Source organism: Nycticebus coucang, chromosome 1, assembly GCF_027406575.1.
Source record: "Nycticebus coucang isolate mNycCou1 chromosome 1, mNycCou1.pri, whole genome shotgun sequence".
Lineage (NCBI taxonomy): Eukaryota > Metazoa > Chordata > Mammalia > Primates > Lorisidae > Nycticebus > Nycticebus coucang.
In genome coordinates, this window is record NC_069780.1 from 154864917 (window position 1) to 154888767 (window position 23851).

General features: G+C 39.8%; 1 protein-coding gene across 1 annotated transcript in view; it reads right to left on the reverse strand.

Annotated features, from left to right (window-relative positions):
- The window catches only part of ITGA2 (integrin subunit alpha 2), a 118989-nt gene that overhangs the window by 75125 nt on the left and 20013 nt on the right, over positions 1-23851 (reverse strand). Inside the window, exon 2 of the mRNA XM_053590783.1 lies at positions 2429-2549. Within this exon, the coding sequence (XP_053446758.1) occupies positions 2429-2549 (121 nt within the window). The remainder of the gene's footprint in view (positions 1-2428; positions 2550-23851) is intronic.

A 23851-nucleotide genomic window follows, 5' to 3' on the forward strand; every position in this document is an offset into this window, starting at 1 on the left:
CTCAGTGAGGTCACACTTGTGAAGCAGAACACTGGAGTTCATCGGAAGGTCTGGTTCAGCTCATACTTCTTAGGTCAGTCCATTACGGTTCATCTTGTAGAGTACCTGGGATGAATCATTTAGAAGGAGGACTTTCAGTCATACACAAATAATGACTGATCCTCTGCTCGGGGCCAGATACCACCGCTGAGAAGACAGCAGGAATAAAACAATGTCCCTGCACTCAGAGACAGGGCAGAGGCAGATAATGAACATATAAACAAATAAGGTCTTTGCAGACAGTAACAAGTGCTACACAGAAAGTAAATCTGCATACACGGCTGGAAAGACTAGGCTTTATATGTAGGCTGGTTCTGAAAGGTCTGTCGGGGGGAGACAGTTGAGCTGAGACTGAAAGGTGAGAAACGGCCAGCTAAGTGACAATCTTGAGACTCTTCCAAGCAGGGGGAAAGGATATTTATAAAAGCTTTGAGGCAGAAATGAGTTCTGTGTGTTCAAGGAATAGACAGAAGACATAGACCCTGGCGCATAGAAAACAAGGGAAAAGGTGTGATAGATTGATATGGAAGAGGCAGGCTGACACTGAGGCCAGATCATGGAGAGTCCTTTAAGGAATTTTAAATTATTCTCATTGCAGTGGAAAGCCACAGAAGGTTTTAATCTAGGGAGTGATCCAAGTTTTTCTCAGTTCACACTGTCTGTGTGAGAGCAGAATAAAGCAGGGCAGGAAGGGAAGCAGGCGACAGGCGGCAAAGCTCCTGCCACAGCGTCTGCAAGAGCTGGTGTTGGCTTCAGTCACAGTGGCAGCAGGCGACGGAGAGGAATGGCCGGATAGTAGGTATTTTCGGGGTAGAATCAATAGGACTGGCTATGATGGGATATTGGGAAGGAGGAAGAATGAGAGGAGCACAGGATCTTGGGTCTCATTTGTTGGTGCAGAAAATCAGATACTTATGTTCTCTAAGTTGCAGTAAACTGTAGATGTTGAATGAATTATTTGATATATAAATAATATATATATGTCAAATTCATGGGAAGAATTTGGGGCTGGATGTGTAAAATTTGGGGTCATTAACAACTTCATCTATTAGATGTCAAGGTCAAAATATATTCACCACATCATCTTTCTAGCCAACTCTGCTCTATGGTTACCAAAGCATAATTTGATAATTATTAAAGATGCAACTCTCTCCCATGTCCCAAATGTTTACAGTAATTGATAATCTTTTGGTTTTCAACCAGACCGTCCCTGCTCTTCCAGATGACGGACAAGCTGGCTCTGACATGCATTGCTTTCAAGTCTCCGCACATTGGTCAATGCTCATCTCCCGCCCCTTCACCTCCACCACCTAAAACTCACCTCATGATTCACCTCTTCCAAGAACACACTAGGCTGTCTAGGAGAATTCTACATTTTTCTTTGAATTCAACTGTTGAGATCATCAAACAAAAGCTTGCACATAAAAAGGGTTAAAAATTGTAGTTCATTTTTTACAAACCAAGAACAGACCATTTAATCAGCGGAAAGAGATCTAGAGGGCACAGATCAGGATCTGCTTTTGGGGTGAGTAGAGACAGTCTGGAACCTCCTATTACAACAAGGAGATACGTTTTCAATAGCAGGACCCCTGTCCACAGGTGAGCATAAACTCTAACAGAAGAGGAGCCACAGTTCTTCTCCCTACATACAACTTTCAGAATTATCTCATTTCCCTGAATTTATCTGCATTACTCTATGGGAAACTTAAACCTGAACTGTGGGGATATATATTTCCATGTCCATCAAGGTGGTTGTTTTTACTTGAGTAGAATGGCCATGGTTTATAAATGTAACGATTACACAGCATTAAAAGAGAGGGCATTTTTAGGCAGAAAAATGAAAGGTGCTAAATACACTAGAAAAAGTCACCACTGCAAATTTTACGTTGATGCTTGTGAATTATTGACCCTGTAGAATAGGGAAGGATAACTTAGAATGAAGCAAGAACACAAAGCCTCAATGAAGGAGAAAATTTAAGAAGCAATTCTACCATCTAGAAATGGCCCAGATGGTAATCCTACCATCTAGAAATCAGCAAGGTGATGATTTACAAAGCTCAACAAATACCAGTTTACATAAAAAATGAAGACAAATCTATCATTGCCATCTACGTGTCTACCTACCTACCCGTACACCTCAGTGGTAAAAACTGGTATTAGGAATTTGCTTTGGAGTATTTAGCGAATATTTTTCATCCAAGTTTTAAAAATTGTATACCATCCCATTAATTACTAATCCATTAATTACCAATCTGAAGTTGTGAACTCTCAAAGAAAGATTGAAGGCTATCCATTAGTAGTAATACCAATTTGAAAAAGAAATTATAGTGAAATATGAGATTTATTTTGTATTTTTATTTTGTTTTTATAAAGAAAAGAATATCCTTACCAGTTGCCTTCTGGATTTATAAACTGTTGCACTGCGTAACCAAACTGCTCACTTGAAGGACCAGAAAATATTTTTGCTTCTGGAAGACCAACATTGTACGCCAAGCAGCAATGTAAAAGGCCTATTGAAAAAACATAATATGTATTTACGATTTGCGAATATAAGTATGTAATATAATTCTCAAAGGCCGCTTAACAAGCAACTTCCTTGACCTAATGATTATGCTCATTATGTTTACCATGAAATATAGCTACCGCTTTTTAAATACGTATTTGGAGTCCTGGCACCAAGATGTTAATAAATACTTTATATACATGATTCATTATCTCCTTCATCCTCATGGCAAGCCTAGAAGATGGTTACTAATATTATCTTGGTTTTTGAAGAGAATTTTGAGGTTCCAGAAGGTCAGTATATCTCACAGCTGGAAAGTGGTAAGGATGAGGGCAGGATTTGAACATAAGCCTGGCTTAGTCAAAAGCCTGAACTCTTAAACCTCTATGTTACCTCTAAATATTCTTAAGTAATGTGCGTTCTATTTGTTCTTCCTAATACAATAAGACTGTAAGCCACCCAAGGGCAGGGGCTGAAGGGTATCATCTCTTTCTTCTGAATCCCCTTGAAAATCTCAACATGGACTCCATAGGAAACATCTGTTGAAAGGGACTTTGGATGACTACATCAAAGAAGGCCAGAAAATCACTGCCCCTTGAAAATTGTACCATTTTCTTTGAGAAGGGATCATTTTTGAGGATGAAAATGTAGAGAAAGTTGTTCTTTCTTTTTTTATTCCAGTGGGAACAGTCAAAAGTGGTTTTACTTTTTGATGCTTCCTTTTGAATGATCAAGAAATGATAATCATTTGAAAAACACAGAATAAAGACCAAGGAAGATAACAACTTGGTAGATTTTTTTTTTTGAAAATTCTTGACTCTGATGGAAAAGGAATAAAGGAAAAGAGTAAGGGCGATTATATTTCTTTCTCTGATGCAGACAGCATTAAAGCTGCCAGGCCTTCGTCCCAGGGAAAGAGGGTCGTGTGGATACTAATGCCCTCTCTGGAGATGGGGAATATGCTTTGTGCTGCATAAGGTAAGTATTTATCTTTGTAGACACTGAAGACAGAATGGACTCTTTAAAATGGACATCAAAGTCTCATTAATATGTGCGTTCACCAAGGAATGTCCCACTTTCTGAGCAGCCTTGAAAGTGCATAATATTTCAGAAGTCTAGTGTTTCAGGCCCTAACAGGCCGGAAGAAATGGCTTTCCCATTGTGCTTCCACATTTCTGGGAGGGGATTCATCAGGGTGCTTCGGAGGAATAATGAAGGCAACGCTGAAGCTTTTGAGACTCGAAGTAGTTAATGTGCCTCTCTAATGGCCAAAATCACTCTACTGGGCATTTGTTCACTCAAGAGAGCTCAGCTCATTATTTCTAAGAAATATGTGCTGCCAGGAAGAGAAGGACAAATAGTAATTTTAAAATACCCTGTAGCAAAATCTACCTAGCTCAGCATTTGCAGTTTTTCTCTTTAATATCTATTTTTCATATGCACCACTGCTCCTTTGTATTTTTGTATAAAACATAAAAAGAAAATAACATAGCAAATTAAGCAGAGAACCAGAATTAGCATTCAGAATACTGGTGTTTCCAATCAATAGTTTATCTTTACCCTCTTATGCAGAACTCCATCGGTGCCATTTAAATGTTATAAACTGTTCACACACTAGCAATAACTTGAGGTGATGATACCAAACTTCCCGCATTTATAAAATATGTAATCTTGGAAAGAACACACGTGTCTATGTACACAATGGCGTCATCTCCCCTCCCCCCCCGTGGATTAAACTTCCAGCAGATCATGTAAAAGCATGAAATCATGATGGAGCTCATTTTATCACCTAGCAGTTATGTTTTATTATACCTGTGGGTGTGCATAATATACATATATGGAGCTATACAGCTTTGGTAGACACCTATAGTTTGTACATGTACATACACACATGTAGAATATATTATTCAATGTAATATGGATTGGTTCATCCCTCTGTTGAAAAGACTTCAAAGTCTTGCCATTGTACTGAGAGGAAAATCCAATTTCCTTACCAAGGTTTCAGGGATCTATGATCTGGCCCTTGTGCATCTTTCTGACCTTGCTCACTCTGTTCCGGCCACAGTCTCTTTCCCTCTGTCCCTTGCACCCATACAGCTCATTCTGCTTACGGCCTTTGCAGCTGCCTGTCCCACTGCCTGTGACATTCTCCCGCAACTCACATGCAGGTCTTGGCATCTGTTCATCATGTCAAGTCTTTGCTCAAATAGGTCTCTGCTTGCCTTATACAGAGGAGACCCTCTATCCAACGGGACACCTTCCCTGTCACTGCATCACTCCTGTAGCCACTATTATCCAAAATTATCTTATGTACTTATACTGCTTCGTGTCTGTCTCCGCCTGTTAAAATGTAAGCTTCTGGAGAAATCAGACCGTGTTTCCTGTGTCCATTTTTATTTTATCAGCATCTGTTAACGTTTTTTGAATAAAATGCATTTTTAATTAACATATGTTGTTCAGGGATGATTTGGAATATAGAGACAATTACGCATGTGTGTGTGGGGGAGGGAGATAGGTCATAGTCCTGTCACTGTAATGCAAGTGCAGTTAATTTGGATATATTTTCTTCCAGTGTTTTTCCTCTATAGTTTAAACCATATCTTAATTCATACTCTACTATTTCTTAATGCTTGTGTCTGCCTGCCAATGCCAGAAACATCTTGACTTGCTTTTGTCCCCATAACGACCTGTGAAACATTAAAACTTTGCTGTTCCTGTCAATTTGCAAATAGGGAAACCAAGGCTTGTGAAGGTTAAGTGTCTTTCTTGCTCAAACTCACACTCTTGGTGGCTGCACTCGAAGCCCTCTGTTTTGGCTTATCTTCTCAACTTTATGGTCCAGAATTTCCTTCCATAAATGGTCTGCTTGTTTTCCTCAGAAAAGATGTCATTCTTTATCACCATACCTTCCTTCCATTGATCCTACATCTCTTCTTTCCTGCTGCTTAAATTCTTTCCTTAAGACTTGCCTCTTTTGATAAATGTGGACATGCAACTGATTTATCACCATTTCATACTTACATACAATACCTAAATAGCTTATATGACTCTAACGTAAGTATTCTGTCTAATGCAATGTCTATTTCTTCCTTGCAATCCCAATGCTTATAATGTCTTCCTATGTCTGCACTCATAACTGGATCATACGTTTGGTTTATCTTGTTTCCTTCCTCCCAACCATGCTCACGTGTCTATACATACTAAGAAGTGGATCATTCAACAAATGTTCATCTGGCTCCTTTGTTCCAGGCATTATTCTACATCCTGAGGATACAGAAGATGAACAAAATGGACTCTACCCTTGTTGTCTCTGAGCTTTCATTCTGGCACTTTGACTAAAAGCAAATAATTGTACCATAATGTGTTGAGTAGTAAAATAGAGAGAAGTACAAGAAGCCTTGAGTCAAAAGTTGAGAAGAGGGTAAATCTAAGTTCAAAGGCTTCCCCGAAGAGGTGGCAATTAATCTACATCTTAAAGGATGGAATTTGCTATGTAAAGAGGAGGGAAAGCTCATTCCAGGCAGGCGGAACACCACATTCAGCCGGCATGGAGGTGTGACCGAAAAGAATAAGGCAATGTTAGCACTCTGGAGGCCGAGGCGGGTGCATTGCTTGCGTGGGAGACAAGCCTGAGTAAGAGTGAGACTCTGTCTCTACTGAAAATAGAAAATCTAGCTGGGCATCATGGGTGCCTATGTTCTCAGCTACTTAGGAGGCAGAGGCATGGGGATCATTTGAGCTCAAGAGTTTGAGGTTGCTGTGAGCTACGATGATAACACCACAGCATTCTACCCAGGGCGACAGAGTAAGACTCCCCACCAACACCCCCCAAAAAAAGTTTAGAGAAAAATAACAAAAATAAAAATTTAAAAAAAAAATATGGCAATGGTGAAAGTCTGGCACAGAAAGTCTTAGACCAGTAGGTGTGCACTTCCAGTCCTATATGACTGCACTGCCCCTCAACCTGCCTGGAGCTTTGCCCCGCCAGGAACACATTATTGCTCAGATCATAAATCTTCCCTGGGAACACAATACCAGTATAGCAAACTCAACATTTTTATCAAAGGTGACCTCGCGAGACATTTGTTGACAGTAACCAGGCTGAAGTATTCCAGTAAATCTCACCAAAACTTACTGCAAATGTAAGCATTTTATTTCCTGGAGGGTTAACTAGTTTCCTCTATTGTCACAATAAAAAGGGGATAGTGTTCTATCCTTGATGATAACCTGGCTTGCTGCCATTTTCATATCCATACACACAGCTAACACAAATTAATTAGTGCAGATTTCCTTTTTCCTTCACTCACTTTAAAATTTTTTATAGGACCTTCTTCTCTGGCAGAATTCCTGACTATTTCTGAAATAGGATTTTTTTTTAATACAATAATTTAAGAATTAATTTGAACAAATATGGAATTTATTCATCCACTTTCTTCTGGAGCCCAATTTTAAGTTATAAGATAATTCAGCAGAGAAATACACGGCTGGAGATTGGATACAGCTAATGTAATTTTTTCTTAAAATGCAATGAAGTTTAGAAAGGACAAAAAATCTTTGGAAAACAAAAACAAATGAATGTATAAAACAAAATAGGTTATTCCATACTTAATCACAAAAATTTGGCAGGGGGAGTTTATTGCCTTTCATATTATTGTCAGACCTTAAAGATGAATTCCTGTAGTAGGAAGAGTGTCAGGAGGCTGGGTGTGGTGGCTTACGCTGTAACCTCAGCATTTTGGGAGGTCAAAGTGGGTGGATAGTTTGAGGCCAGGAGTTTGAAGTGAGCCTGGCAATATTGCGAGAGCCTGTCTGCATGCTCCAGTATCCCAGGTACTTGAGAAGCTGAGACAGGAGGATCTCTTGAGCCCAGGATTTGAGTTATAGTGAGCTACATTTGGGCCACTGCGCTCCAACCTGGGAGACAGAATGAGACTCTGTCTCCAAAAGAAAAAGTGACAGGAGCGTCTAATTTAGGCCGGCACTGTGAATTTGAGCATCTGTCTGTACATCGAAGGGCCAGAGGACAGGCTGTGCCCAGAAGGGGCTCATTTGCAGAAGGGTCCAGGGAGATAAATAGAAAGAAATTCATGCTAAGAGAAGAGAGTACAGGCTAAAAGTGAGAGGTAGACTTGGAGAGAGAGAGATGGTTTTAACAGAGACTCTCAGGCTGCACGCTGACCCACTCCTGCAGATGCAGTCTGGCATTCAAGGGGGAACAATGTCTCCATTAATTAATTGTGAACAAAAATATGCAAATTGTAAGACCTGGATTCCTTGCAGGGGTCCTCAGACTTTTTAAACAGGGGGCCAGTTCACTGTCCCTCAGACTTCTGGAGGGCCGGACTATAATTAAAAAAAAAAAACTATGAACAAATTCCTATGCACACTGCACACATCTTATTTTGAAGTAAAAAACAAAACGGGAACAAATACAATCACACTGCCTCATGTGGCCCGCGGGCCACAGTTTGAGGACCCCTGCTAGAGGATGAGAACAGGTGTCATTGCTTTAAGGTAGCAGAGTGCCTTTCTCCTGCACCTGAGGGACTGGTTCTCATGAAGCATTGGCAGGGGCTGGAGCAGAAGGTAGTGAACAGTGGGGCATTGAGACTTCACGCCCACTGTGAAGATGAGGCAGTGGCCAGGATACAGGGGACGTTATTAGGGGCAGCAGTGGTTTCCAGGAGAACCATATTTAGGGGAATGTTCTCTACTCCTGAGGAATGAGGCAGTGTTTAGGGACTTAGCCTCCCCCTGTTTTTAAAGTAGATGACTGGGCCAGAGAAATATTATTTTCTTAATAATTATTTTGCATTGGCTGGGCACAGTGGCTCACACCTGTAATCCTAGCACTCTGGGAGGCCAAGGTGGGTGGATAGCTTAAGTTCATGAGTTCGAGACCAGCCTGAACAAAAGTGAGACCCCATCTCTACTAAAAATAGAAAAACTGAGGCAGGAGGATCACTTGAGCCCAAGAGCCGGAGGTTGCTGTGAGCTATGATGCCACAGCACTCTACCCAGGGTGACAGCTTGAGACTCTGTCTCAAAAAAATAAAAAAATTATTTTGTATTTTATGTCATCTCTCTGTCTTGGGCGGCCTAAGAAAACATACCTTACATATGTTAAATGGCTTTAATTATTTCTAGAAATCTTTAAGAAACTAGTTCTTAATAATTAGTCATTAAGGTAATTTTAGTATCAGGGGAGTAAGTATGAAAACTATAGCACACAAACTAGATGCAATATTAACTTTTTTTTTTTTGAGACAGAGTCTTACTTTGTCACCCTTGGTAGAGTGCTGTGGCATCATAGCTTACAGCAATCTCAAACTCCTGGGCTTAAGCAAGTCTCTTGCCTCAGCCTCCCAAGTAGCTGGGACTACAGGTGCCCACCACAACACCTGACTATTTTTAGAGACATTGTCTGGCTCTGGCTCAGGCTGGTCTTGAACCCGTGAGCTCAGGCAATACACCCACCTCACCTCCCAACCGCTGGGATTACAGGTGTAAGCCACTGCACCCAGCAATATTAACCTTGTATTAAAAAAACAGCAACTGTGAAGACTATAGGGTAGAATGAAAATGCTTTAATGAAAACAACATACCAAAATGATATTCAAGATGGAAGAAAAAATTTAAAATACATATGAATATTAAAATATATATAATAGATACAGTTATATGAATATTAATTACAAATAGTAATTAATTTACAATAGTAAATTTACAATAGTATTAATTACAAATAGTAATTAATTTGCCACTTTTAAATTTTCCTTTAGTGTATTATAATATTGTTGTAACAAGTAAAAATAAAAACAAGGAAGAAAGCAAATTATTTCTTTTACATCAGACTAGTAGGATGACAAACATGAGCTATTTTACTTTAACCTTTTTTTTCAATGTTTAATCTTATCACACCCATAAATATATCATGTGTATATTATTTATAATATATAAAGGAGAACTCTGGCCTCCGGCCCACTGAGTTGGATCTGACTCTGCTTTCCTTTGCTTGGTGTGTACTAATAATTAGTTCTCTACATTTATATCTATAAACTAAAAAATCTAATGGTTACAAATGTCTTCAGTTTCAATACTTCAAATGGCCACTTCAATTTCATGGAAGTCTATATTGAACATAAGTCTTTTAAGCGGACCAGTTCATATCTGTATGATGATCTGTGGTTTCTTCCATGATTCTGAGGTTTTCCTTTCTCCTTTCACAACTGTCCATAATAGAAAATTGATAAATTTATGCATGTACATACTCTTATTAAATGGATTTCATTTTCCCATTGATTCATTTTTTTATTCACACAACAAACTTTAATTAAATTCTTATAATGTGGTAGATGCTCTTCTTAGTGCAGGAATAAGAATTACATTAATCCCCTCTTATCAACAGGAAATACATTCTACGTCTCCCAATAGATGCCTGAAATCGCAAATACTACCAAACCCTATACAGTAGATACTGTTTTTTTCTATATGTACATAGTTATGATAAAGCTCAATTTATCAGTTAAGCACAGGAAGAGATAAACAGCAATAACTAATAATAAAACAGAACAATCATAACAATATGCCAGTATCACAAAGTTTGTGAACTTTGGGACTATTCTTAAGTAGAATAAGGGGGACGTGAACTCAAGCATCACAATATGCACAGTTGATCTGACATTTGATAGACGCTAAGTGACTGAAAGGCAAGGATTGTAGACAGCATGATCTGTTGGACAAAGGGACATTCAGATCCAGGGTGGGGCCAAGGGAGAGTTCATTGTGTGCAATCTAAAACTTATTTATTTCTGGAATTTTCCATTTAATATTTTCAGACCACAGTTTGATGTGCATAACTGAAACTGGAAAGCAAAACCATAGATAAAGGCAGACTACTATATAAGATGCCATCTTTTCTCTAAGTTGCTCACAGATGGTGAATGCACAGGAGTAAATAAAAGAACGCTGTAGTGGCTGTAGTGGGAATAGGAGATTGAGATTTAATATCAATGTCTATTTGATTTTATTCATGACAAAAAATAACAACATGATATCCAAGTTACGTTTTACACTGACTGGGAAGTTTGAAATAACATTAAAGAATAAATTTCTATTTTTACTTCTAAGAAGGAGAAGTGATCTCTACTACTGTGTAAGCAAGTTTCTTGCCCTCTTGGGACTTCATAGATCTCCGAAAACAGAGACTTAACTACATCTTCTATGTATAAAAGTTTCACTAATTTATATATTTTGCTTAAGATAAAAATTAAGTGGTGTTGCTTATTTTACATGAATTACTTGTATTCTTTGAAGCTCAATAAATTATCGAATCATTCTTAAAATGATTTGATTTATTTTAAAATTGAATTTTTTTAACAATGCCCTTTATTTGCTTAAAAATGCTTTAAAGAGTACCTCATCAAATTTAGATATGACTTCCTCAAGAATAAATGTAATTTCTAAAAAAAAAATTTTGTATGTTTTCTAGAATGTTCTTCGTGTTATTCAAGAGCTGTATCATCTGACAAGGTATGTGTAACTAACTTAAGTAAAGACACAACCTCACAGTTCAATATAAGTCATACTGTTTAAAAATAACAGTAAGATTAATATTAGAAAAATATTAGATTAATAGAAAGCAATAAATGTTGAAATTTGAGAGGATCACTTCTCCCTTCTTAAAATAGAAATTTAATCTTTAATGTTATTTCAAACTTCCCAGTCAGTGTAAGACATAACTTGGATATCATGTTGTTATTTCTTATCATGAATAAAATCAAATCCATCTTATACACGTTAGGAACAAACTCATCCGTCTTTACCCAAAGAAATTATGAGTGCATCCACAAACATTGCAAATTCTTCCATGTTGATGTCTGGACGGGTCAGAGCATATTATCAGCCTTGGAGGCCCTGCCTCCCTGACCCTATCTAGCTCTAATTCCAAAATACTCCTGATTCCTGTCTTTCTTGGTCTAGTCCTGCCTCCTCTCTCTTGTCATTGCCTCCCCTCCTTCCTTCCTCACATATTCACCATTACTGTTTGGAATCTTTCAAACTTCTTTTAAGCAATATTACATTGATAGAATTGGCCACTGTTTAATGGGAAAAATATTTTATCATTTAGAAAAGAACTATCTTTGCTTAGAAAAATTTTTGATATACTGAGGTGAAGATAAAACTTCTAGGGCATCAGTGAAAAAGAGGCAGGGCCACTAAAGAGAAAACAGGGCTTGGACGGAAGTAGAAAAACAACAGAGAGAGAGAGAGAGAGAGAGAGAGAGAGGAAGTACGAAAGTACGGCCAGCAACGTAGTGGTGTGGTAGAAAACTTAATGCAATATTGTAGCTTAATTTGTTTGTATTGGTATAAACTGACTTGTTCCCTATTTCACCAGTGAGCTTTACTCAAAGTCTGGTGAAATAGGAAACAAGTCAATTTATACCAATACAAACAAATTGGTTTTGTTTGTACCCACTACCCACATGCAAAGACTTTATATAAATGATTTTGTGAGAAAGTTAAAGAAGAGGACTCAATTTTTTATTCAAAATAAAGGAACAACTGCAGACTTAATCTGCTGGGAGACACATTCTTTCCTGGGTCTCTTGCCCCTCTGCACATCTTAAAGGATATGTTAATTTCCTATGGCTGCTGTTGACAATTTAACATAAACTAGGTGACTTTAACATACAGAAATTTATTTTTTTCACAGTTTCTGGATATAAGAAATCCAAAATCAAGATATTGGCAGGGCAGTGTTCCCTTTGGAGGCTCCAGGGAACAATCACATCTTGCGGCATCTAGCTTGTAGATACTGCCGGCATTCCTCACCCTGTGTTTCCTTCATCTGATCTTTCCCCTGTGGTTATATTACCTCCCTCCCACCCCCGTGTGTGTGTCAAATCTCCTTCTGCTTCACTCTTATATGAACATTTGCATTTAGGTCTTAATCAGGTAATCCACGATATTCTCTCTCATCTCAAGATCCTTAACTTAATTGCATCTGCAAAGACCATTTTTCCAAAAAAGGTAATACTCATTGGTTCAGGTGATTGGAACATGGACGTATCTTTTGGGGAGCTGTGATTAAGACTACCAAACTCTACCAGCGAGATCTCCAAATTTCACATCCATGTCACATGCAAAATACATTCATTAATGTATCCCAACATCTCCAAAAGTCTTCACCCATTATTGCATTAACTCTGATCCCAAAATTTCATCTAAATATTAGCAGCTCACAAATCTCAAACCTCATCATTTCAATCATGTATGAGTGACATGCCAGGCATGATCTTTCTTGGGGTAAAATTCCTCTCCTTCCATTTTCTAGGTCATCTGCCTGTGGACCCAGAAAACAAGATATCTACTTCCAAAATATGATGGTAGAGCATGTGTCTGATAGATATTCCCATTTCAAAAGGCAGAAATTGGAAGGAATAAAGGGGTTCCAGCCCCAAACAAATTTGAAATCCAGCTGGTAAAATTCCACTAAATTCCAAGCCTGATGATAATCTTCTCTTGTTCAGACCTTTGTTTTCTGGGTCCCTGGCAACATCATAGACCTATGGGCAGTAGCTCCACTGGGCTCTGGTTCTCTGTCCCCGTAATTCCTAGATGGCAGCATTTCTGCTGAGAACATTCTTTAAAATGATGTAGGTCTCTTATGTATGTCATGTGTCCATACCATTAGACAAAAGATCTCTCCTTGGGAAATATTTCCTGTAAAACCTCATCTCTATTCCTGACCTCTGTAGAGGATCCAAGAATCACATACTTAATGTTCAGCAAAAGGGTGTCCAGACATACTCTTTGCTTCAGAGCATGCTTTCCTAACAACAAATCTTCTAATATTAGGTTTCAGTTGTGCTGGGGCCTTGGTGTGTGCCACAACTTCTGGGGGCAAGACATGATTGCAAGAGGGCCTTTACCTAACAAATGCAATCAGTGTAACCTGGCTTATTGTACCCTCAATGAATCCCCAACAATAATAAAAAAAAAAAGTACCATAGATTGGATGGCTTACAAACAACAGAAATTTATTTCTTATAGTTCTGGAGGCAGAAATGTGTGATCAGGGTGCCAGCATGGTTGGATTCTGGAGAGAATGCTTTTCTGGGTCAAGACTGCTGACTGTTTGTTGTATCCTAGCTCACTGTCTGTCCTCTTCTTTTAAGGACACAAAACCCTTTCCTGAGGGCTCTATGCACACGACCTAATGATATCTCAAAGACTTCACCTCCAAATACCATCACACTAGAGATTATATATCAACACATGAATTTTGGAGGGTCACATACATTCAGTCCATAATATCCAGTGTTTATTAATCTGGATAGGTTGAGAATTTTCCAGATCATCATGTGCTAGTTCCCCTTTGTTTCACAGATCCTTCTTCAAGTTCTTTCTTCTCATATTTTACTGCACTTAGCAAGCAAAATGCAGGCTGCATCTTCAATATTTTGCTTGAAAATCAGCTCAGCTAGATACACAAGTTTATCATTTAAAAGTTGTGTACTTTCCACACAAGCACAAGACACAATTAAGCCAACTTCCCTGCCACTATATAAGGAAGATCACATTTCCTCTAGTCTCCAATCATGTTCTTTATTTCCTTCTGAGCCCTTACCATAAGCAATTCCCACATCCATGTTTCTACCAATAGTTTCTCCACATGATTTACAAAGACCCTCTTTCCAAATAAGGTAATAGTCATGGGTTTTGGGGAGTAGGACAGGGACATATTTTGGGGGGGCACCATTCAATCCACTGCTATGGTATGACAAGAATAGAGGATCCTGACCACTGTTTATCTTGGCCATTTCTTAGGATTGTGTTTATAGTGAGTAATGTTGAGGGATGAGATAGTATCTCTGCCAGGACAGAGAGCAGGTGTTCTGACTGCCTGCTATAAAACCCAGGTCCACCAAGTGCATTGCTCTTTTTCCATCTGGGCCTTTTCATGTAACCACCATGAGACTACAGTAGGACAGGGGAGCCATGTACCTTGCTCATACTCACGCTGCTTGTTGTGCTCTGAGTAATTTAGTCATTTGTCTCTGACTCACAAATCTCATGCCATCTGTTGGCATCCATGAGATAGTACAAGGGGTAAAATCAAATACTGACCTGACAGAGTGGAGAACAAAATCTCTGCAGTCAGGAATTTGGGAGCTGAATGACAATGAAAAGGTGTACCTCCTGGGAGTTCAGAGAAATCTTTGGAGGGCATTGCTTCTTCTTACAAAGATGAAATGGAAATTTGAATGAAGCTTATCTCCATTTTAAGAGGCACTCAGAGACTCTAGCTGATATCTGGTAATCATATCCTACTTCATGATTTACAGCTATTTGTTTTTTACTATGTGTGCATAAATCATTTATTTGATAATTGCTCTGTTTTTACATTACCTTTATGTCCAGAAATAACCCCCTTAATATATTGATAATCCTAAGGGGGATTTATGGACTGAAATGTGTCCTCATCAAAATTCTTCTATTGAAGATCAGTCACATGATGGCGGATGGGACAGATGTGTAGCCCACCTCTCCCAAGTCATCGGGTGAGAGGAAGAGGGGTCTGGACCTTTCCCCCACGTGGATTATTGGTGTGGACGGACAGCTGGAGATGCTCAGCGAATTGGCGGATTGCTGTATATGAGGGGTAATTTAAAACCACGGACTCTGTTGTAGAGATTTTTTTCTGTTTGGCTATGCTGGCTGGCAGGCCCCCTCCCTTACAGGGGACAGCAGCTTGCAATTACTGGCAAAACACAATTGACGAGAATTTATTCCTGAGCTGAGGATGGCACCCAAAAGGAGAGCCACTCAAAACCACGGGCAGCTGGGCAACCCTATGGAAAATTGAAGGGAAGGGATCCCGCCCGGGAAACAGACATTTTGAACTATCCAAAATGGCAGATGCCCTCCCCCAGAACAACAGGAGTGATTAAATAGACCGCAGCATTCCCAGTGGGGAATGTTGGAGGGGGCTGGCAGTTCAGGCTGCGCAGCCAACTGGCAGGTGGATGGACTCAAAAGTCTCAATTCAAAAGGGAGACTCTGAACCATAAAACTGAGAATAGGGTCCCTGAGCGCTTCATCCACGGGAACCGGCTGTAGCCACGGGACCCTTCAGCAGCCACGCGAGCCACCAGCAGCCAACACCCTCCCCTAAGCTGATTGCAGTCACCAGTTTGCAGAAGAATGTGGGAGCAGAGTGGAAAGATTTGTGAAGCGTGGACTCCTGCACTGAGTTGGGAGGTTGGATAGGAGTGCTGTCTGGAACAGAGCAGCTGAGGTTGCACAATAGTTAGGTGACAAACTTTTACAGAAACTCCAAAATGGTGATCGGGCAGGTAGGGTGATTACCGTGGTAACAGTATAAACTGTGAATCAGGTATAAGCCTGGGAACCACTCACAGCACCTCCTGGTGTCCAGAAAGTATATTGCATTATAAATATATTCCTTCTAAAGTTGATCCCTACATCATACATATAGATGTATATTTCTACATATATACAAGAATAATATTTTTGAGGTTGGTGCCTTTTTCTCCTTTTCTCTTTTTTTTGTTCTGCTTTTTCCTCACCATTTTCTTGGAGGAGCTATTGTTAATTTTTAAATTTTTTTATAGATATAATTTTCATTTCTATTTTTTTCTATTTTTAATTTCTCCTTTCTTAACTTTTTTATGAACACCACTTTTTTATTTTTTTCAATTATTTTACAATTATCACTATTTTTATTGTAGTTGTTTTTTGTTGTTGTCGTGGGTGTTGTCTGTATGTCTATGTGTCTCCGTCTGTGCATCTATGGGCTCGTGTGCCTGGTAGCCTTTATATCTGTTTATTTGCTCACTTTGTCTCAATGAGCTTGGTGTTATGACCTGCAATTCTGAGCTCCCAGCACTCTCCTCCACTCTCACTCTGAGGTCTGGAGGCATGTCTCCCAGGAGTCCAGATTATTGGGTGATTTCTCTAGAGGTGTAGATAGGACCTGGACTTCAGCTGGACAGTGCTGATTCTGCAGCATGGGAGTGAGGAGATGACAGTCGGCTGAGAGGGAATCATGCTGGAGTGGTAGTGCCCCAAGGTGCAGAGCAGCAGCTGTTTTAGCAATAACAAGGGCCACCCCCGGATATCCCGAAGCCACTCCCCCTGTTTCCCTGAGCAATCAGAGGAGGCCGGGCATCTTCTCAGATGGCAACCACTGTGGAAAAGATCTGGGACTGAAACACAGGTCCCGTGAGTAAAGCGTTTGCCTGAGGTGGTACTGGCCTGGGTGGAACGTGAGGACTAGAAAACGCATGCGCAGAGCTGGGAAACTCCCAGTGTGGGGCTGACCCAGAGGACCACTTTACTGAGCCTAAGATGCACCCGGCCCTCAGGGGATCATCAGCCTATAGACAAAGGAGGACAGGAGGCTAGAGCTGACAGCTAACCGTGCTGTGAATACAAACATGCAGGAGTAAAGACAGGGCCTGAGGCACAGGTTCTGGGAACTCAAATCAACTCCTCTTCTGCAGAGGAATTTAGCAGGGACAGAAACAAACTCCCACAGGGTTGTTCTGTTCTGCCAGTAACATCAATCAAGGGCGGGACTGGAACTGAGTGAACACCCCCCAGCCTCCATCAGGCGCCTGAGGTTGACAGGCCTCACTGCCCCTTGCTGGATAGAGGCAGAGAGCAGCAGCCTGCATGAACAGATATAGACTTCCTTGTGATTTAGGCAGGTACAAACCTCTGGAGAATCTGCTCACTGGAGACAACTGACTGGGTCACAGCCCTGCGGGGCTAGCAGTGACTGGGTGTGACAGAGCTACATGTGGGGAAGGAGGCATCAACCTTTCCAGAATAATCTATTTGCTGGGTGGCTCCTCCAGACTTCACAGAGCACCATAGCAAGTCATATTCGAGTTGTCAGCAGACCCCTGCGTTCCAGTTGCCAGAGACCTTTTAAACTCTCCCACCTGAGACAGGTGCTAACTGAGACAATTGATTTGGACCTTTTGAACTGAGCCAATCACCTGAGGACTATTCAAGTGGTGCCGTGGGTGTGTGGTTGTAGGAAGGTTTGATTTTCCTTTTCCAATTGTTGCCTGTGGGGGGTGACTTAATTGCTGGTATTTCTCCACAGCTGATACTTCAACCCAGCGTAACTGTTTCACTTGGGGTGAACAGAGACAAGATGAAAACAAGACAGAACCACTTAGCCCCACCACATCAAATAGATCCCCAACTATCTCAGGCTGTAGCACTGCACGGGTCCTTGACAAGGCTCCAGGGGAAAAATCAAACAATGTAAAGTAATCATGGGGCACAATCAGCGGAAAAGATCTGGTAACATGAATAACCAGAATAGATCAACCCCCATAAGGAAAGATATGGCAGATGTAACTGAAGATCCCATTCATAACAGCTGGCCCAGATGTCAGAAATTTAATTCAGAATTTGGATTGCAAACAAGATTAACAGAATGGAGGAAAATTTGGAATTAGAAATCCGAAGAGCAATTCAAAAGTGAGAATTAGAAATTTGAGGAGAAATTCAAAAATTATCTCAAGAATTTAATGAATTTCAAGGCAAAACCACCAAAGATTTTGATGTACTGAAGAAAGAATTTACAGCCCTCAAAGATCTGAAAAACACAGTATAATCCCTCAGTAACAGAGTGGAGCAGGCAGAAGAAAGGATTTCTGACATTGAAGACAAGGCATTTGAATGCTCCCAAACTCTCAAAGAAGAAGAGAAATGGAGAGCAAAAATGGATCATTCTCTCAAAGAGCTCTGGGATAATTCAAAGAAGGCTAATACCCGCCTCATTGGAATCCCTGAAAGTGATGAAGTGGCCTTGAAAGGCACAGAGGCCCTTCTCCATGAAATTATGAAAGAAAAATTTTCAGATATGTCAAGAGATTCTGAAATTCAGAAAGCAGACAGTTTCAGAATACCAGCACAACTCAATCCGAATAAGACATGCCCCAGGCATATCATAATTAACTTCACTAGTGTCAATATGAAGAAGGAAATTCTGAAAGCAGCCAGACAAAAGAAAACCATCACCTACAAGGGCAAGAATATTACAATAACTGCAGATCTCTCTACTGAAACCTTTCAAGCCAGACGAGGATGGTCATCGACATTTAATCTCCTAAAGCAAAATAACTTTCAACCCCGGATCCTGTATCCAGTTAAACCAAGTTTCAATTATGATGGAGAAATTAAATACTTTCATGACATTCATATGTTGAAGAAATTTGCCAACACCAAACCAGTTCTCCAGGATATTCTCAGACCTATCCTCCATAATGACCAGCCCAATCCTCTACCACAAAAATAAACTCACTCAGAAACTTTTGATCAAACTCTAACTTCCACAATGATGAAAGGATTAAAATTGTCCACTGGACTTTCGAAAAACTCGATACCCAAAATTTTATCAGACCTCTAAAGAGGCACAGGTTAGCTGACTGGATACAAAAACTCAGGCCAGATATTTGCTGCATACAAGAGTCTCATCTTACCTTAAAAGATAAATATAGACTCAGGGTGAAAGGGTGGTGATTTATATTTCAGGCAAATGGTAATCAGGAAAAAGCAGGTGTTGCAATTCTATTTGCCGACACAATAGGCTTTAAACCAACAAAAGTAAAGAAAGATAGGAATGGTCACTAAATATTTGTTAAGGGTATTACTCAATATGATGAGATTTCAATTTTGAATATTTATGCACCCAACCAGAATGTGCCTGAATTTATAAGAGAAACTCTAACAGACATGAGCAACTTAATTTCCTCCAGCTCCATAATAGTTGGAGATTTCAACACTCCTTTGGCAGTGCTGGATAGATCCTCTAATAAGAAGCTGAGCAAAGAAATTTTAGATTTAAACTTAACCATCCAACATCTGGATTTAGCAGACATCTACAGAACATTTCATCCCAACAAAACTGAATACACATACTTCTCATCAGCCCATGGAACATACTCCAAAATCAATCACATCTTGGATCACAAGTCTAACCTCAGTAAATTTAAAGGAATAGAAATTATTCCTTGCATCCTCTCGGGCCACCATGGAATAAAAGTTGAACTCAGTAATAACAGGAATCTGCATACTCATACAAAAACATGGAAGTTAAAATAACCTTATGCTGAATGATAGCTGGATCAGAGATGAGATTAAGAAGGAAATCGCCAAATTTTTGAAACAAAATGACAATGAAGACACAAATTATCAGAACCTCTGAGATACTGCAAAGGCAGTCCCAAGAGAGAAATTTATAGCACTGCAAGCCTTCCTCAAGAGAATGAAAAGAGAAGAAGTTAACAACTTAATGGGACATCTCAAGCAACTGGAGAAGGAAGAACATTCCAAACCCAAACCGAGTAGAAGAAAAGAAATAACCAAAATTAGAGCAGAATTAAATGAAATTGAAAACAAAAGAATTATACAACAGATCAATAAATCAAAAAGTTGGTTTTTTTTGGAAGGGTCAATAAAATAGATAAACCTTTGGCTAACCTAACCAGGAGAAAAGGAGTAAAATCTCGAATTTCATCAGTAGGAAACGACAAAGATGAAATAACATCAGACTCCTCAGAAATTCAAAAAATCCTTAATGAGGGCACGCCTGTGGCTCAGTCAGTAAGGCGCCGGCCCCATATACCAAGGGTGGCGGGTTCAAACCCGGCCCTGGCTGAATTGCAACCAAAAAAATAGCCGGGCGTTGTGGCGGGCGCCTGTAGTCCCAGCTATTCGGGAGACTGAGGCAAGAGAATCACTTAAGCCCAGGAGTTGGAGGTTGCTGTGAGCTGTGTGATGCCATGGCACTCTACCCAGGGCCATAAAGTGAGACTCTGTCTCTACAAAAAAAAAAAAAATCCTTAATGAATATTACAAGAAATGTTATTCTCAGAAATATGACAACCTGAAGGAAATTGACCAATACTTGGAAGCACGTCACCTTCCAAGACTTAGCCAGAATCAAGTGGAAATGTTGAACATGCCAATATCAAGTTCTGAAATAGCATCAACCATACGAGATCTCCCTAAAAAGAAAAGCCCAGGACCAGATGGTTTCACGTCAGAATTCTACCAAACCTTTAAAGAGGACCTAGTACCTATATTACTCAACCTGTTCCAAAATGTAGAAAAAGAAGGAAGACTACCCAACACGTTCTATGAAGCAAACATCACCCTGATCCCCAAACCAGGAAAAGACCCAACAAGAAAATAAAATTATAGACCAATATCACTAATGAATATAGATGCAAAAATATTCAACAAGATCCTAACAAACAGAATCCAGCAACATATCAAACAAATTATACATCACTACCAAGTCTGTTTTATCCCAGGGTCTCAAGGCTGGTTCAATATACATAAATCCATAAGTATAATTCAGCACATAAACAAATTAAAAAACAAAGACCATATGATTCTCTCAATTGATGCAGAAAAAGCTTTTGATAATATCCAGCATCCCTTCATGATCAGAACACTTAAGAAAACTGGTATAGAAGGGACATTTCTTTTTTTTTTTTTGTAGAGACAGAGTCTCACTTTGTGGCCCTTGGTAGAGTGCCGTGGCCTCACACAGCTCACAGCAACCTCCAACTCCTGTGCTTAAGCGATTCTCCTGCCTCAGCCTCCCGAGCAGCTGGGACTACAGGCGCCCGCCACAATGCCCGGCTATTTTTTGGTTGCAGTTTGGCAGGGGCGGGGTTTGAACCCACCACCCTCGGTATATGGGGCCGGCACCCTACCGACTGAGCCACAGGCACTGCCCAGAAGGGACATTTCTTAAACTGATAGAGGCCATTTACAGCAAACCCACAGCCAATATTGTATTGAATGGAGTTAAATTGAAATCATTTCCACTCAGATCAGGAACTAGATAAGGCTGCCCATTGTCTCCACTGCTCTTTAACATTGTGATGGAAGTTTTAGCCATTGCAATCAGAGAAGAAAAGGCAATCAAGGGTATCCATATAGGGTCAGAAGAGATCAACCTTTCGCTCTTCGCAGATGATATGATTATATATCTGGAAAACACCAGGGATTCTACTACAAAACTCTTAGAAGTGATCAAGGAATATAGCAGCATCTCAGGTTACAAAATCAACATTCATAAATCGGTAGCCTTTACATATACCAACAATAGTCAAGCTGAAAAAATAGTCAAGGACTCTATTCCATTCACAGTAGTGCCAAAGAAGATGAAATATTTGGGAGTTTACCTAACAAAGGACGTGAAAGATCTCTATAAAGAGAACTATGAAACTCTAAGAAAAGAAATAGCTGAAAATGTTAACAAATGGAAAAACATACCATGCTCATGGCTGGGAAGAATCAACATTGTTAAAATGTCCATACTACCCAAAGCAATATACAATTTTAATGCAATCCCTATTAAAGCCCCACTGTCATACTTTAAAGACCTTGAAAAAATAATACTTAGTTTTATATGGAATCAAAACCCCTCGAATAGCCAAGACATTACTCAGAAATAAAAACAAAGCAGGAGGAATCAGGCTACCAGACCTCAGACTATACTATAAATCGATAGTGATCAAAACAGCACGGTACTGGCACAAAAACAGAGAAGTAGATGTCTGGACCAGAATAGAAAACCAAGAGATGAATCCAGCTACTTACCGTTATCTGATTTTTGACAAGCCAATTAAAAACATTCAGTGGGGAAAAGATTCCCTATTTAACAAATGGTGCTGGGTGAATTGGCTAGTAACCTGTAGAAGACTGAAACTGGACCCACACCTTTCACCATTAACTAAGATAGACTCTCACTGGATTAAAGATTTAAACTTAACACATGAAACTATAAAAAACTAGAAGAGAGTGCGGGGATAACCCTTGATGAAATCGGTCTGGGCGATTATTTTATGAGAAGGACCCTCCGTGCAATTGAAGCAGCTCAAAAGTACACTACTGGGACTTGATCAAACTAAAAAGCTTCTGCACAGCCAAGAACACAGTAAGTAAAGCAAGCAGACAGCCCTCAGAATGGGAGAAGATATTTGCAGATTATGTCTCCAACAAAGGTTTAATAACCAGAATCCACAGAGAACGCAAATGTATAAGCAAGAAAAGAACAAGGGATCCCATCGCAGGCTGGGCAAGGGACTTGAAGAGAAACTTCTCTGAAGAAGACAGGCGCACGGCCTACAGACATATGAAAAAATGCTTATCATCTTTAATAATCAGAGAAATGCAAATCAAAACTACTTTGAGATACCATCTAACTCCAGTAAGATTAGCCCATATCACAAAATCCCAAGACCAGAGATGTTGGCATGGATGTGGAGAAAAGGGAACACTTCTGCACTGCTGGTGGGAATGCAAATTAATACATTCCTTTTGGAAAGATGTTTGGAGATCTCTCTCTCTAAAAATAGACCTGCCATTCAATCCTATAATTCCTCTACTAGGCATATACCCAGAAGACCAAAAATCACACTATAAGAAAGATATTTGCACTAGAATGTTTATTGCAGCCCAATTTACAATTGCTAAGTCACAGAAAAAGCCCAACTGCCCATCCATCCACGAATGGATTAATAAACTGTGGTATATGTACACCATGGAATATTATGCAGCCTTAAAGAAAAATGGAGACTTTACCTCATTCATGTTTACATGGATGGAGCTGGAACATATTCTTCTTAGTAAAGTATCTCAAGAATGGAAGAAAAAGTATCCAATGTACTCAGCCCTACTATGAAACTAATTTTTGGCTTTCATATGAAAGCTATAACCCAGTTATAACCTAGGAATACGGGGAATGGGGAGAGGAAGGGTGGAGGATGGGTTGAGGGAGGGTGATAAGTGGGATTACACCTGCGGTGCATCTTACAAGGGTACATGTGAAACTTAGTAAATGTAGAATATAATTGTCTTAACACAATAACTAAGAAAATGTCAGGAGGGCTATGTTAGCAGTGTGATGAAAATGTGTCAAACTGTTTATAAAACCAATGTATGGTGCCCCATGATCACATTAATGTACACAGCTATAATTTAATATTAATAAAAAAAATTAAAAAAAATTCTTCTATTGAAGCCCTAAGCCCCCAAATGAGTGTAGTTAGAGAAAGGACTTTTAGTGAAGTAATTAAGGTCAAATGAGGTCATCAGACTGGAGCTCTAATCCATTATGACTGGTGTCTTTACAAGTAGAAGTAATGTTGCCAGATTCAGAGCACACACAGAGGAAAGGCCAGGTGAGGACAGTGGAAGAAGGTGGACATTTGCAAGCAAGGAGGAGAATCTCAGCAGAAA